Here is a 13,616-nt window from a genome sequence, read left to right as displayed (position 1 = left end):
TTAGATACAAATTGACATACTTTTCTCTTTTTAAAAGAATTTCATGTACCATCTAGTAAGATCCATACTGGGTGCATATTCTAACCCACCTGGCCTAGTCATTTCTTATATGGCAAGTGACACCACTTTGGAATTTGCTTTACTTAATTTAAATTTTTAAAAATCCATTTGGTTTCTTCCATCTAATAATAATCTGCTTGTTTTGAATCACAGAAGCGTCCCTACTTCCCATTTCTCCTTTGTGCATTGACAAAATATAGGAATACACTCCACATGCTATCAACCCCAACTTAGTTAAAACGTTGTTGTTTTTCTCTCACCTCTTATTTCCCACCTGTATCATTAACTTATCATATTAAGAAATTTAGATTCAGATCCTAGTAAATAGAACTAAACAATCTAGGATCACTTAGGAAAGCAGGAACATTTGTTAACCTATGATAATAAAGGACATTCCCTGGCTGTAGAATGTCCATGCCTAATTGGGTAAAGAATGTGAGCGAGGCCAAACAGCAAAAATTAAGATGTTTGTACACCAATGCAAAGAGCCTAGGTAACAAAATGGAGGAACTAGAGCTACTGGTGCAGGAAGTGAAATCAGATATTATAGGGATAACAGAAATATGGTGGAATAGTAGTCATGACTGGACTACAGGTATTGAAGGGTATGTGCTGTTTAGGAAAGATGGAAATAAAGGTAAAGGTGGTGGAGTAGCATTGTATATCAATGATGAGGTAGAATGTAAAGCAATAAGAAGTGATGGAATGGATGAGACAGAGTCCGTCTGGGCAAAAATCACATTGGGGAAGAAAAGTCCCCTGTAATAGTGCTTGGGGTGTGCTATAGACCGCCAGGATCTAATACGGATATGGATAGAGCCCTCTTTAATGTTTTTAATGAAGTAAATATTAATGGAAACTGCATGATCATGGGAGACTTTAACTTCCCAGATATAGACCTGGAGGACAAGTGCTAATAATAATAATAACAGGGCTCAGATTTTCCTAGATGTGATAGCTGATGGATTCCTTCATCAAGTAGTTGCTGAACCGACTAGAGGGGATGCCATTTTAGATTTGGTTTTGGTAAGTAGTGAGGACCTCATAGAAGAAATGGTTGTAGGGGATAGTCTTGGCTCAAGTGATCATGAGCTAATTCAGTTCAAACTGAATGGAAGGATTAACAAAAATAAATCTACAACTAGGGTTTTTGATTTCAAAAGGGCTGACTTTCAAAAATTAAGGAAATTAGTTAGGGAAGTGGATTGGACTGAAGAACTTATGGATCTAAAGGCAGAGGAGGCCTGGGATTACTTCAAGTCAAAGCTGCAGAAGCTGTCAGAAACCTGCATCCCAAGAAAGGGGAAAAAATTCATAGGGAGGAGTTGTAGCCCAAGCTGGATGAGCAAGCATCTCAGAGAGGTGATTAAGAAAAAGCAGAATGCATACAGGGAGTGGAAGATGGGAGGGATCAGCAAGGAAAGCTACCTTATTGAGGTCAGAACATGTAGGGATAAAGTGAGACAGGCTAAAAGTCAAGTAGAGTTGGACCTTGCAAAGGGAATTAAAACCAATCGTAAAAGATTCTATAGCCATATAAATAAGAAGAAAACAAAAAAAGAAGAAGTGGGACTGCTAAACACTGGAGATGGAGTGGAGGTTAAGGATAATCTAGGCATGGCCCAATATCTAAACAAACACTTTGCCTCAGTCTTTAATGAGGCTAATGGGGATCTTAGGGATAATGGTAGCATGAGAAATGGGAATGAGGATACAGAGGTAGATATAACCTTATCTGAGATAGAAGCGAAACTCAAACAGCTTAATGGAGCTAAATCAGGGGGCCCAGATAATCTTCATCCAAGAATATTAAAGGAGTTGGCACATGAAATTGCAAGCCCATTAGCAAGAATTTTTAATGAATCTGTAAACTCAGAGGTTGTACCGTATGATTGGAGAGTTCCTATTTTTAAGAAAGGGGGGCGGGGAAGAGATCCGGGTAACTACAGGCCAGTTAGTTTGACATCTGGAGTATTCAAGGTCTTGGAAAAAAATTTGAAGGAGAAAGTAGTTAAGGACATTGAGGTCAATGGTAAATGGAACAAAATACAACATGGTTTTACAAAAGGTAGATGGTGCCAAACCAACCTGATCTCCTTCTTTGAGAAAATAACAGATTTTTTAGATAAAGGAAACACAGTGGATCTAATTTACCTAGATTTCAGTAAGGCATTTTGGGGAATTATTAGTTAAATTGGAAAACATGGGGATCAATATGAAAATTGAAAGGTGGATAAGTAATTGGTTAAAAGGGAGACTACAGGCGGGTCATACTGAAAGGTGAACTGTCAGGCTGGAGGGAGGTTACCAGTGGAGTTCCTCAGGGATTGGTTTTGGGACCAATCTTATTTAATCTTTTTTATTACTGATCTCGGCACAAGAAGTGGAAGTGTGCTAATAAAGTTTGCAGATGATACAAAGCTGGGAGGTATTGCCAATTTAGAGAAGGACTGGGATATCATACAGGAGGATCTGGATGACCTTGTAAACTGGAGTGAGTAATAGTAATAGGATGAAATTTAATAGTCAGAAGTGTAAGATCATGCATTTAGGGATTAATAACAAGAATTTTAGTTATAAAGTGGGGATGCATCAATTAGAAGTAATGGAGGAGGAGAAGGACCTTGGAGTATTGGTTGACCATAGGATGACTATGAGCTGCCAATGTGATATGGCCGTGAAAAAAGCTAATGCGGTCTTGGGATGCATCAGGTGAGGTATTTCCAGTAGAGATAAGGAGGAGTTAGTAGAGTTATACAAGGCACTGGTGAGACCTCATCTGGAATACTGTGTGCAGTTCTGGTCTCCCATGTTTAAGGAGGATGAATTCAAACTGGAACAGGTACAGAGAAGGGCTACTAGAATGATCCGAGGAATGGAAAACCTGTCTTATGAAAGGAGACTCAAGGAGCTTGGCTTGTTTAGCCTAACCAAAAGAAGGCTGAGGGGAGATAAGATTGCTCTCTCTAAATATATCAGAGGGATAAATACCGGAGAGGGTGAGGAATTATTTAAGCTCAGTACCAATGTGGACACAAGAACAGATGGATATAAACTGGTCATTGGGAAGTTTAGACTTGAAATTAGATGAAGGTTTCTAACCATCAGAGGAGTGAAGCCTTCTAAGGGAAGCAGAGGGGACAAAAGACCTATCTGGCTTCAAGATTAAACTCAATAAGTTTATGGAGTAGATGGTATGATGGGATAACACGTTTTGGCAATTAATTGATCTTTAACTATTCATGGTAAATAGGCCCAATGGTCTGTGATGGGATGTTAGATGGGGTGGGATCTGAGTTACTACAGAGAATTCTTTCCTGGGTATCTGGCTGGTGAATCTTGCCCACATGCTCAGGGTTCAGCTGATCGCCATATTTGGGGTCGGGAAGGAATTTTCCTCTAAGGCAGATAGGAAGAGGCCCTAGGGGGTTTTCGCCTTCCTCTGTAGCATGGGGCACGGGTCACTTGCTGGAGGATTCTCTGCACCTTGAAGTCTTTAAACCATGATTTGAGGACTTCAATAGCTCAGACATAGATGAGAGGTTTATTGAAGGAGTGGGTGGGTGAGATTCTGTGGCCTGCATTGTGCAGGAGGTCAGACTAGATGATCATAATGGTCCCTTCTGACCTGAATATCTATGAGTCTATGTATCACTTTCCTAAGTGATGCTAGATTGTTTAGTTCAATTTACTAGGATGGAATTGTGCATTATTTTGTTCTTTTTCTTCAATAACTGATATGCCATTGGGTACACTATAAAATTCCATAGGGTTATCTTTTGAAGTAGACAGGAGCGTATTGAATTGGAAATGATAGAATGCACAGGTATATAAAAAATGTGATGTACCTCTGAACTGGAATTTACTTGCGCACACACATTGGATAACTTCACTACCCAGTGGCAGCCATTAAGTATGATCCCGTGAAATCACCTTCCCACTACTTGCACCCTTCCTTGGCCCCAGTCATATCTTACATTGAAACATCAGATAAGGCAGCTTTAAATTTTTAAATTAGTAAATTAAATGCCATCATATGCAAAGTGACTGACTGAAAAATTGCTATCTTCTTACCCAACAGATCTGCTTCCTGTATGTACTCATCTCAGTGAAGTAAACAGAGAGAGAGATTTTAGTGCTTTTTTGCTTCTGTACTTCACTGTAGAGCCAATACAGCTGAGAAAAAGGAGAGCCGGATTCTATTCTGGTTCATGCACCATGAGCAGAATTTTTTGTTAACGAAGGTGCTGATCCTTCAAACATTTATTACTGCAGTAGTCCCATTGATGTCAGTGAGCAGTGAAGCATCAGCAATGACAGAGCTGCTTATGACTTCAGTGGGATTACTCTGGATAGTTCAACACTACTCTTGTTAGTAAATTTGCAGGATTGGTTCTTATATTCCAAATCTGGGATCCTTATTACTGGTAATCATATGAAACAAGAAAAGAAGCCAGCTAGGTTTTCAAATTCCAAACAGAGTTAAATAATAATATTGATGATTGGGCTGCCAGTTAGAAGAAAAAATTTCACTAATTAACAGAGTAATTATGATATGGAAATAATTGAGAAACTGTAATATTAAACCCCATAATGCCCTGTTTAAATTATTTTAAAACCTTTTTTGCATGGGAAGATGATTCAGCTCTTAAGTCAGATATCAGACTCACAAGCATTGCTCTGCCATTACTGATCCTTTGCAAATTCAGGGCAAGATAATAATTGTTGATTGTATTCAATGGAGCTACTCATAGTAGAAGGACTATGCCTGGTAGTAAATGTTTTCAGGAATGGATCCTGAACAACTAATAGGGACACAGCAGTGAAATGAGGATTTACACATGGATGGATTTAAGTGGCATGCCACAACTTCTGTTAAACTTTAACACGGGGAGGAGTGCTACCCATGACCCATATTATACGTAACTGAGGGTAGGCTTTCCTCAGCCTAGCCCGAAGGTCTCAGCTTGCTTTGAGTCCTAGCATACTCCTTTCCCCTCTGCAAGGGGGACAGAGTGCAGAAGGGTGGGGACCTTGCCTATGAAGGCAACAAGGTATAACCTCAGTCTGTGAAGGCCAAATGCCACTCTATTCCATGAGCCCAAGGCCATCACTAAAATCCAAGGTGTTTTACCTCTGAGAATCATAGAATCATAGAATATCAGGGTTGGAAGGGACCTCAGGAGGTCATCTAGTCCAACCCCCTGCTCAAAAGCAGGACCCATCCCCAATTAAATCATCCCAGCCAGGGCTTTGTCAAGCCTGACCTTAAAAACTTCTAAGGAAGGAGATTCCACCACCTCCCTAGGCAACGCATTCCAGTATTTCACCACCCTCCTAGTGAAAAAGTTTTTCCTAATATCCAACCTAAACCTCCCCCACTGCAACTTGAGACCATTACTCCTTGTCCTGTCCTCTTCCACCACTGAGAATAGTCTAGAACCATCCTCTCTGGAACCACCTCTCAGGTAGTTGAAAGCAGCTATCAAATCCCCCCTCATTCTTCTCTTCCGCAGACTAAACAATCCCAGTTCCCTCAGCCTCTCCTCATAAGTCATGGGTTCCAGACCCCTAACCATTTTTGTTGCCCTTCGCTGGACTCTTTCCAATTTATCCACATCCTTCTTGTAGTGTGGGGCCCAAAACTGGACACAGTACTCCAGATGAGGCCTCACCAATGTCGAATAGAGGGGGACGATCACGTCCCTCGATCTGCTCGCTATGCCCCTACTTATACATCCCAAAATGCCATTGGCCTTCTTGGCAACAAGGGCACACTGCTGACTCATATCCAGCTTCTCATCCACTGTCACCCCTAGGTCCTTTTCCGCAGAATTGCTGCCTAGCCATTCAGTCCCTAGTCTGTAGCTCTGCATTGGGTTCTTCCGTCCTAAGTGCAGGACCCTGCACTTATCCTTATTGAACGTCATCAGATTTCTTTTGGCCCAATCCTCCAATTTGTCTAGGTCCCTCTGTATCCTATCCCTGCCCTCCAGCGTATCTACCACTCCTCCCAGTTTAGTATCATCCGCAAATTTGCTGAGAGTGCAATCCACACCATCCTCCAGATCATTTTTGAAGATATTGAACAAAACCGGCCCCAGGACCGACCCCTGGGGCACTCCACTTGACACCAGCTGCCAACTAGACATGGAGCCATTGATCACTACCCGTTGAGCCCGACAATCTAGCCAACTTTCTACCCACCTTATAGTGCATTCATCCAGCCCGTACTTCTTTAACTTGCTGACAAGATACTGTGGGAGACCGTGTCAAAAGCTTTGCTAAAGTGAAGATACAGTACATCCACTGCTTTCCCTTCATCCACAGAACCAGTAATCTCATCATAGAAGGTGATTAGATTAGTCAGGCATGACCTTCCCTTGGTGAATCCATGCTGACTGTTCCTGATCACTTTCCTCTCATGTAAGTGCTTCAGGATTGATTCTTTGAGGACCTGCTCCATGATTTTTCTGGGGACTGAGGTGAGGCTGACTGGCCTGTAGTTCCCAGGATCCTCCTTCTTCCCTTTTTTTAAAGATTGGCACTACATTAGCCTTTTTCCAGTCATCCGTTCGCCACGAGTTTTCAAAGATAATGGCCAATGGCTCTGCAATCACAGCCACCAGTTTCTTTAGCACTCTCGGATGCAACTCGTCCGGCCCCATGGACTTGTGCACGCCCAGCTTTTCTAAATAGTCCCTAACCACCTCTTTCTCCACAGAGGGCTGGCCATCTACTCCCCATGCTGTGATGCCCAGCTCAGCAGTCTGGGAGTTGACCTTGTTAGTGAAGACAGAGGCAAAAAAAGCATTGAGTACATTAGCTTTTTCCACATCCTCTGTCACTAGGTTGTCTCCCTCATTCAGTAAGGGGCCCACGCTTTCCTTGGCTTTCTTCTTGTTGCCAACATACCTGAAGAAACCCTTCTTGTTACTCTTAACATCTCTCGCTAGCTGCAGCTGCAGGTGTGATTTGGCCCTTCTAATTTCATTCCTACATGCCCGAGCAATATTTTTATACTCCTTCCTGGTCATATGTCCAACCTTCCACTTCTTGTAAGCTTCTTTTTTATGCTTAAGATCCGCTAGGATTTCACCGTTAAGCCAAGCTGGTCGCCTTCCATATTTACTATTCTTTCGACACATCGGGATGGTTTGTCCCTGTAACCTCAACAGGGATTCCTTGAAATACAGCCAGCTCTCCTGGACTCCTTTCCCCTTCATGTTAGTCCCCCAGGGGATCCTACCCATCCGTTCCCTGAGGGAGTCGAAGTCTGCTTTCCTGAAGTCCAGGGTCCGTATCCTGCTGCTTACCTTTCTTCCCTGTGTCAGGATCCTGAACTCAACCAACTCATGGTCACTGCCTCCCAGATTCCCATCCACTTTTGCTTCCCCTACTAATTCTTCCTGGTTTGTGAGCAGCAGGTCAAGAAAAGCTCCCCCCATAGTTGGCTCCTCTAGCACTTGCACCAGGAAATTGTCCCCTATGCTTTCCAAAAACTTCCTGGATTGTCTATGCACCGCTGTATTGCTCTCCCAGCAGATATCAGGAAAATTTAAAGTCACCCATGAGAACCAGGGCATGCGATCTAGTAGCTTCCGCGAGCTGCTGGAAGAAAGCCTCATCCACCTCATCCCCCTGGTCCGGCGATCTATAGCAGACTCCCACCACTACATCACTCCTGTTGCTCACACCTCTAAACTTAATCCAGAGACACTCAGGTTTTTCTGCAGTTTCGTACCGGAGCTCTGAGCAGTCATACTGCTCCCTTACATACAGTGCTACTCCCCCACCTTTTCTGAATCATTTTATTTTATCCACACTGGAAACTGGCCACAAGGGGTGCCAGCAACTAGTTTGGTCACACCCCACTCAGCCACTATGTCTGGTATCACAACTCCTGCTCAGACCATTCCCTCACATTCTGTAGCTATATGTTCGTGCCTGTATCGGACATCATCTCTGAAAAATTCAAGCCAGTTGTACCAGATGCTCACTGCTGGGACTGTCCTCTTTCACTGCCAGCCCTATCAAGTTTCCTCACCCGTGGAGGCAGGTGAGTGCCATTTCTGTGGCTGTCGCAGAATAGAATCTAGCTTATTTTTTTCTTAACACTGAATAGCCAACACAGCGAACAGGAGCAAAAAGCTCTAATAATGTGCCTTTGTCACTAAAAGCAGTAAACAGGTTTCAGATATAGCAGATCTGTCAAGTAAAGAGTTACTTTTTTCCTGGTTGTTGTGAAGGACTATGATGTATATTCAGTTGTACTAAAACGGACATTGTTTTAGATGACATAGTACAAATTCTACAAAAAGCACATTCACTTTTGCATGGCATCTTCCCTCAAGACCTGATGAGCTCCCTTCTCTTTCCTGAGCCCTAATTGGGATTCCTACAAATTATAGGACAGTTAATGAATCTTTGAAAAAAAATGAACTGAAAAAATCTATTACACCGTTAAAATAACAGCACACACTCCCGCATCACTTAAAAAGTCCTGAATGTAGTCTACTTCTTCCCAAGTGATTGAGTCTTTGTTTTTATCATAGTTTAGTCTGCTAATATATTTTGATTGTCACACAATATTTTTTTTCTTTTTCAGGCCCTCCAGTTAATGTCACATGTAACATATTTATAAACAGCTTTGGATCCATTGCAGAGACAACCATGGTAAGGCACTTTACCTCAGAAAACATTTAAAATGCAACTTAAAGTAACTCAAAGAACTGAACAAGAAGTTAGGTCTTATTTTAGTTTGGAACTAAACTGAGGAGGAAATCATTTTTGTTATGGTTAAAATCAATAAATAAAATATTTAACTTAATAGTTGGTTTATCTGGTAGAAAATCCATCATTTTACAGTTACCAGGATGAAGAATGCACTTGTGAGGGCCAACAGAGATGCTTTTCATATCTTCTGTGATAGTTGTAATGAAATTTCATAATATGTGATTTTTTTTTAACTTTTGAATTAAAAAGTTTATTTTCTATGGCATTTTACCTTTCTAATAGCACAATTTATGGATCTAATAACTTTGTTAGTTATATGTTATTGTTCCATTTTATATAACAGATGGGGGCATACATTTTACATGATGAATGTCTTTATTTTCAGTAAAGTATTATTTACTATAAATGAAATGTAGCACTAATGTATAGACTACACAAAAGAAAATCAAATATTAAGACTCCAGTCCACCAGAAAAATATTCATAGCTGTCTGAACACTGAAAGCCTTAGAAGGCTATGGCGGCTGCTGACACAGTAAACTGATCTTTCAGGTAGAAAGCTACCTTAATGTTGTGGCTTCTGATGGGAAATTGGGAGCACTTTCTATGAATGCGAATCCTATGCAGATTGAAGAGGTTTCAAGGGCCAGCAGCCAAAGAGACTTATTTGGGTTGAACAGGGGGATAATACAGTGCTTAATTTGTAATGAAAGAGATGGGGGGGGTAGGGTTCAAGCAATTTTTTTTACTTTCATAACTGATGTGGCAAGCCCAGAGATGCCAGAGCTATAAACTGCCAAACCTAGAGGTGTCAGGGCTCAACCCTGGCACAAATTAAGCACCAGGATTATTTAATCTTTAGCTGCTGTGGAGAAGTACTCAGGCATATCTCTCTTTAGCAGCTCAGAGGGCGAATTTGGGGGAAGCCATGGGACAGGTAGACTTACGTCTAGTAAGCAAGCAAACTATACAAACTCATTGGGGCTAACCTCCCTGCAAAAGGAGATGTTCAGCAGACTGCAGCTGCTACTATATACAGTAGTAGTCACGAATTAGGAGGTGGGAAGGAAATCCACTCTTCAGAAGCTGTTTGCTTGGACTTTCCAGAGGAAATGAGAATTTAGCTCTTAAATTTCAGTGAAATTTGGCTTCTGAGAGGTTTTTACCTAAAAGAAAAATGTGAGAAAAGAATGAAAATAACTTTGGAAGTCACACTAAGTGCTTTCCCATTTCTTTCATTTATGTATGTATCATATTACAAACACTGACAGCCATTTAGAGGCTACCAAACATTTCTAGAATATTTACACCTGTTAATGAACTTGACATCTTTTGTGTTGGCGTATACACAGAAATGCTTTTATTTAATGTCAGTTCAGAGAGCAGGATGGTCTACTGTACTGATTGCAGGCCTGGGAGCCAAAACCATGTGCATTTAATCTCAGCTTGGTCACTGATTTGCTATGTGGCCTTGCCAAGTCTATTTCATTCTCCATGCCTGACTTTTCACATTTGTAGAATGAGGTACAGATGTAGCAGAGGTACAGATCGATTGATGTTTTTAAAGCCCTTTTGAAAAGATAGAACACTATGTAATTTCCAGTGCAGTTACACACATTCTAATATAATGACAAACATATACTGCTTTTGATCCATGGACAGAAACACCACTGATAGCTATGGCAATTCTATGAGTAGACTGAGTGCAGTATGTGGACTTTAGACAAGCCAACTTTTATCCAGAAAATACCACTAAATTTGGGGCCAGATTTATGCCCTAAGAAAGAGTGTTCGCAAAGCACACAATCCCTGGATAGGGTGTGTTTAGGCAAGAGGAGGACCATTACTTCTCCTACCCATAGTGTGCTGGCAGGGTGGTGGGGAGAGGAACTGGCTACACCACTTTACAGGTAGCAAGTGATACTGCCTCTATAAGCCTCACTGTGCCCAGAAGGCATCAGGGCCCCAATCCAGCAAAATACATAAGTGTGTGCCTATTTTTAAGAATGGGATTAGGGCTTCTATTGGCATAAGATCTCCTCCTCAGCATTTGGCTTCTGAAAGTGTTCACTGCTCATTGTGCTTCCCTGGCTCTCGAAAGCCAAAACTGAATCTTAAATGAAAACATGGTCAGATTTGTTTCACGTACCTTGGACTCGTAATTCCCATTTTAACCATTTTGTCTCCATTATTAAGTTACTTTCGCGTTGTAAAAGGTTATAGTCTGCTACCAAAGAGGATGATGATACATTTTGCTCTGTTACCACCTTGGAAAGAGGTTAGTTAAAATAATTAAAACCTACAAATAATATTTAACCTTAGCTCTAATGATCTTTGAAAGACAGCTTCTAGATAGGAAAATAGTGATCTGTACACGTTGTTCCCAGGCAAAATGAGTGCCAATAAATAATACACAGTTATCATGGTATGGCATAAATAGACCAGAGTCACATACATTATAAATATAGGAAATTCCAAAGCATTGTCAGCATCATGGTATAGTATTTATTAACTTTTTTAGTAATGCCATCTGCAAACATGTTAAGGCTGCACAAAAAACTGCAACCTAGATTACACAGAAACTGGTGATACTACATAATACTGGTAATTTGTTTGTAACTTATGCACTGATGCTGCTCAGAGAAGACTTTTACTTATGGTCAGTAGTTGTTAAACTCTGTTGGAATGAAATCAGTCATTTTAAAATATGAGCACTCACACATGACTTTATTTGTGACCTGTGATGACGAACAGCGATAACGAACAGCTCTTGAAAACTAGGACAGTGTTTATATCTTAACGTTACAATAATATCTGGCATTTTATTACAAACTGGATTTTTTTTATGGAACTGTGTTGAATAGGAGTCATCTTACAGTATTTTACTACAGTATTTGTTGTTTGTTCTGTCCAAGTTATGTGAAACACATCTGACTAGTTACCTTCTTCTTGGTATTTATTTTAAATCATGATGTATACAGACAATTTAGAGGCCTGTAACCACAATGTCCAAAATTGTATTCAAGTATTTCTTTCCAATCTTTGCATAAAGAATTTTAAGAGAAAAATTAAATACAAATTAGGAAAGTCATTAATTGATATCTGAAAGCATCTCTGGAAATTTAAACCTCTAAATATTAATCTAATGGATTTATTTAAAGATATTTGCCTATGTTTACAGGAATTATTTTAGCAATGTGCCTGTAATCTATACTGTATCAATATACTGGAAATCTATATTGTATCTATGTATTATGGTTTTTAAGGTGATCAAAATCTTTGAGCTCCCTCTGCTGGCGTGGCTATGTATAACACAAGAGACAACTGGTTTAATTCAGGGGTGATGTGTTAGAAACCAGAAGTCTATTTCCATATTACTTATATCAATTTTTACACTGTCACTTCCATTGATTTCATTGAGGTTATATCATGCACGGAGCTGCAGCTAGCAAGAGATGTCAAGAGTAACAAGAAGGGTTTCTTCAGGTACGTTGGCAACAAGAAAGCCAAGGAAAGTGTGGGCCCCTTACTGAATGAGGGAGGCAACCTAGTGACAGAGGATGTGGAAAATGCTAATGTACTCAATGCTTTTTTTGCCTCTGTCTTCACTAACAAGGTCAACTCCCAGACTGCTGAGCTGGGCATCACAGCATGGGGAGTAGATGGCCAGCCCTCTGTGGAGAAAGAGGTGGTTAGGGACTATTTAGAAAAGCTGGGCGTGCACAAGTCCATGGGGCCAGACAAATTGCATCCGAGAGTGCTAAAGGAATTGGCGGCTGTGATTTCAGAGCCATTGGCCATTATCTTTGAAAACTCGTGGCGAACGGGGGAAGTCCCAGATGACTGGAAAAAGGCTAATGTAATGCCAATCTTTAAAAAAGGGAAGAAGGAGGATCCTGGGAACTACAGGCCAGTCAGCCTCACCTCAGTCCCCAGAAAAATCATGGAGCAGGTCCTCAAAGAATCAATCCTGAAGCACTTACATGAGAGGAAGGTGATCAGGAACAGTCAGCATGGATTCACCAAGGGAAGGTCATGCCTGACTAATCTAATCGCCTTCTATGATGAGATTACTGGTTCTGTGGATGAAGGGAAAGCAGTGGATGTATCGTTTCTTGACATTAGCAAAGCTTTTGAAACATTTCCCACAGTATTCTTGTCAGCAAGTTAAAGAAGTACGGGCGGGATGAATGCACTATAAGGTGGGTAGAAAGTTGGCTAGATTGTCGGGCTCAACGGGTAGTGATCAATGGCTCCATGTCTAGTTGGTAGCCGGTGTCAAGTGGAGTGCCCCAGGGGTCGGTTCTGGAGCTGGTTTTGTTCAATAACTTCATAAATGATCTGGAGGATGGTGTGGATTGCATTCTCAGCAAATTTGCGGATGATACTAAACTAGGAGGATTGGTAGATACGCTGGAGGGCAGGGATAGGATACAGAGGGACCTAGACAAATTGGAGGATTGGGCCAAAAGAAATCTGATGACGTTCAATAAGGATAAGTGCAGGGTCCTGCACTTAGGACGGAAGAACCCAATGCACCGCTACAGACTAGGGACTGAATGGCTAGGCAGCAGTTCTAGGACCTAGGGATGACAGTGGATGAGAAGCTGGAAATGAGTCAGCAGTGTGCCCTTGTTGCCAAGAAGGCCAATGGCATTTTGGGATGTATAAGTAGGGGCATAGTGAGCAGATCGAGGGACGTGATCATCCCCCTCTATTCGGCATTGGTGAGGCCTCATCTGGAGCACTGTGTCCAGTTTTGGGCCCCACACTACAAGGATGTGGATGAATTGGAGAGAGTCCAGCGAAGGGCAACAAAAA

The 13,616-nt window shown here is 41.3% G+C and overlaps 1 protein-coding gene across 1 annotated transcript in view; it reads left to right on the top strand.

The window, feature by feature from the left end:
- GLRA3 (glycine receptor alpha 3) overlaps positions 1-13,616 on the top strand; it is a 142,814-nt gene that overhangs the window by 28,953 nt on the left and 100,245 nt on the right. Inside the window, exon 3 of the mRNA XM_073340081.1 lies at positions 8,669-8,736. Within this exon, the coding sequence (XP_073196182.1) occupies positions 8,669-8,736 (68 nt within the window). The remainder of the gene's footprint in view (positions 1-8,668; positions 8,737-13,616) is intronic.

This window comes from Lepidochelys kempii, chromosome 4, assembly GCF_965140285.1.
Source record: "Lepidochelys kempii isolate rLepKem1 chromosome 4, rLepKem1.hap1, whole genome shotgun sequence".
NCBI classification, from domain to species: domain Eukaryota; kingdom Metazoa; phylum Chordata; order Testudines; family Cheloniidae; genus Lepidochelys; species Lepidochelys kempii.
Note: the sequence above shows the minus strand (reverse complement) of the source record. Positions and strands in the feature narration are given on the sequence as shown.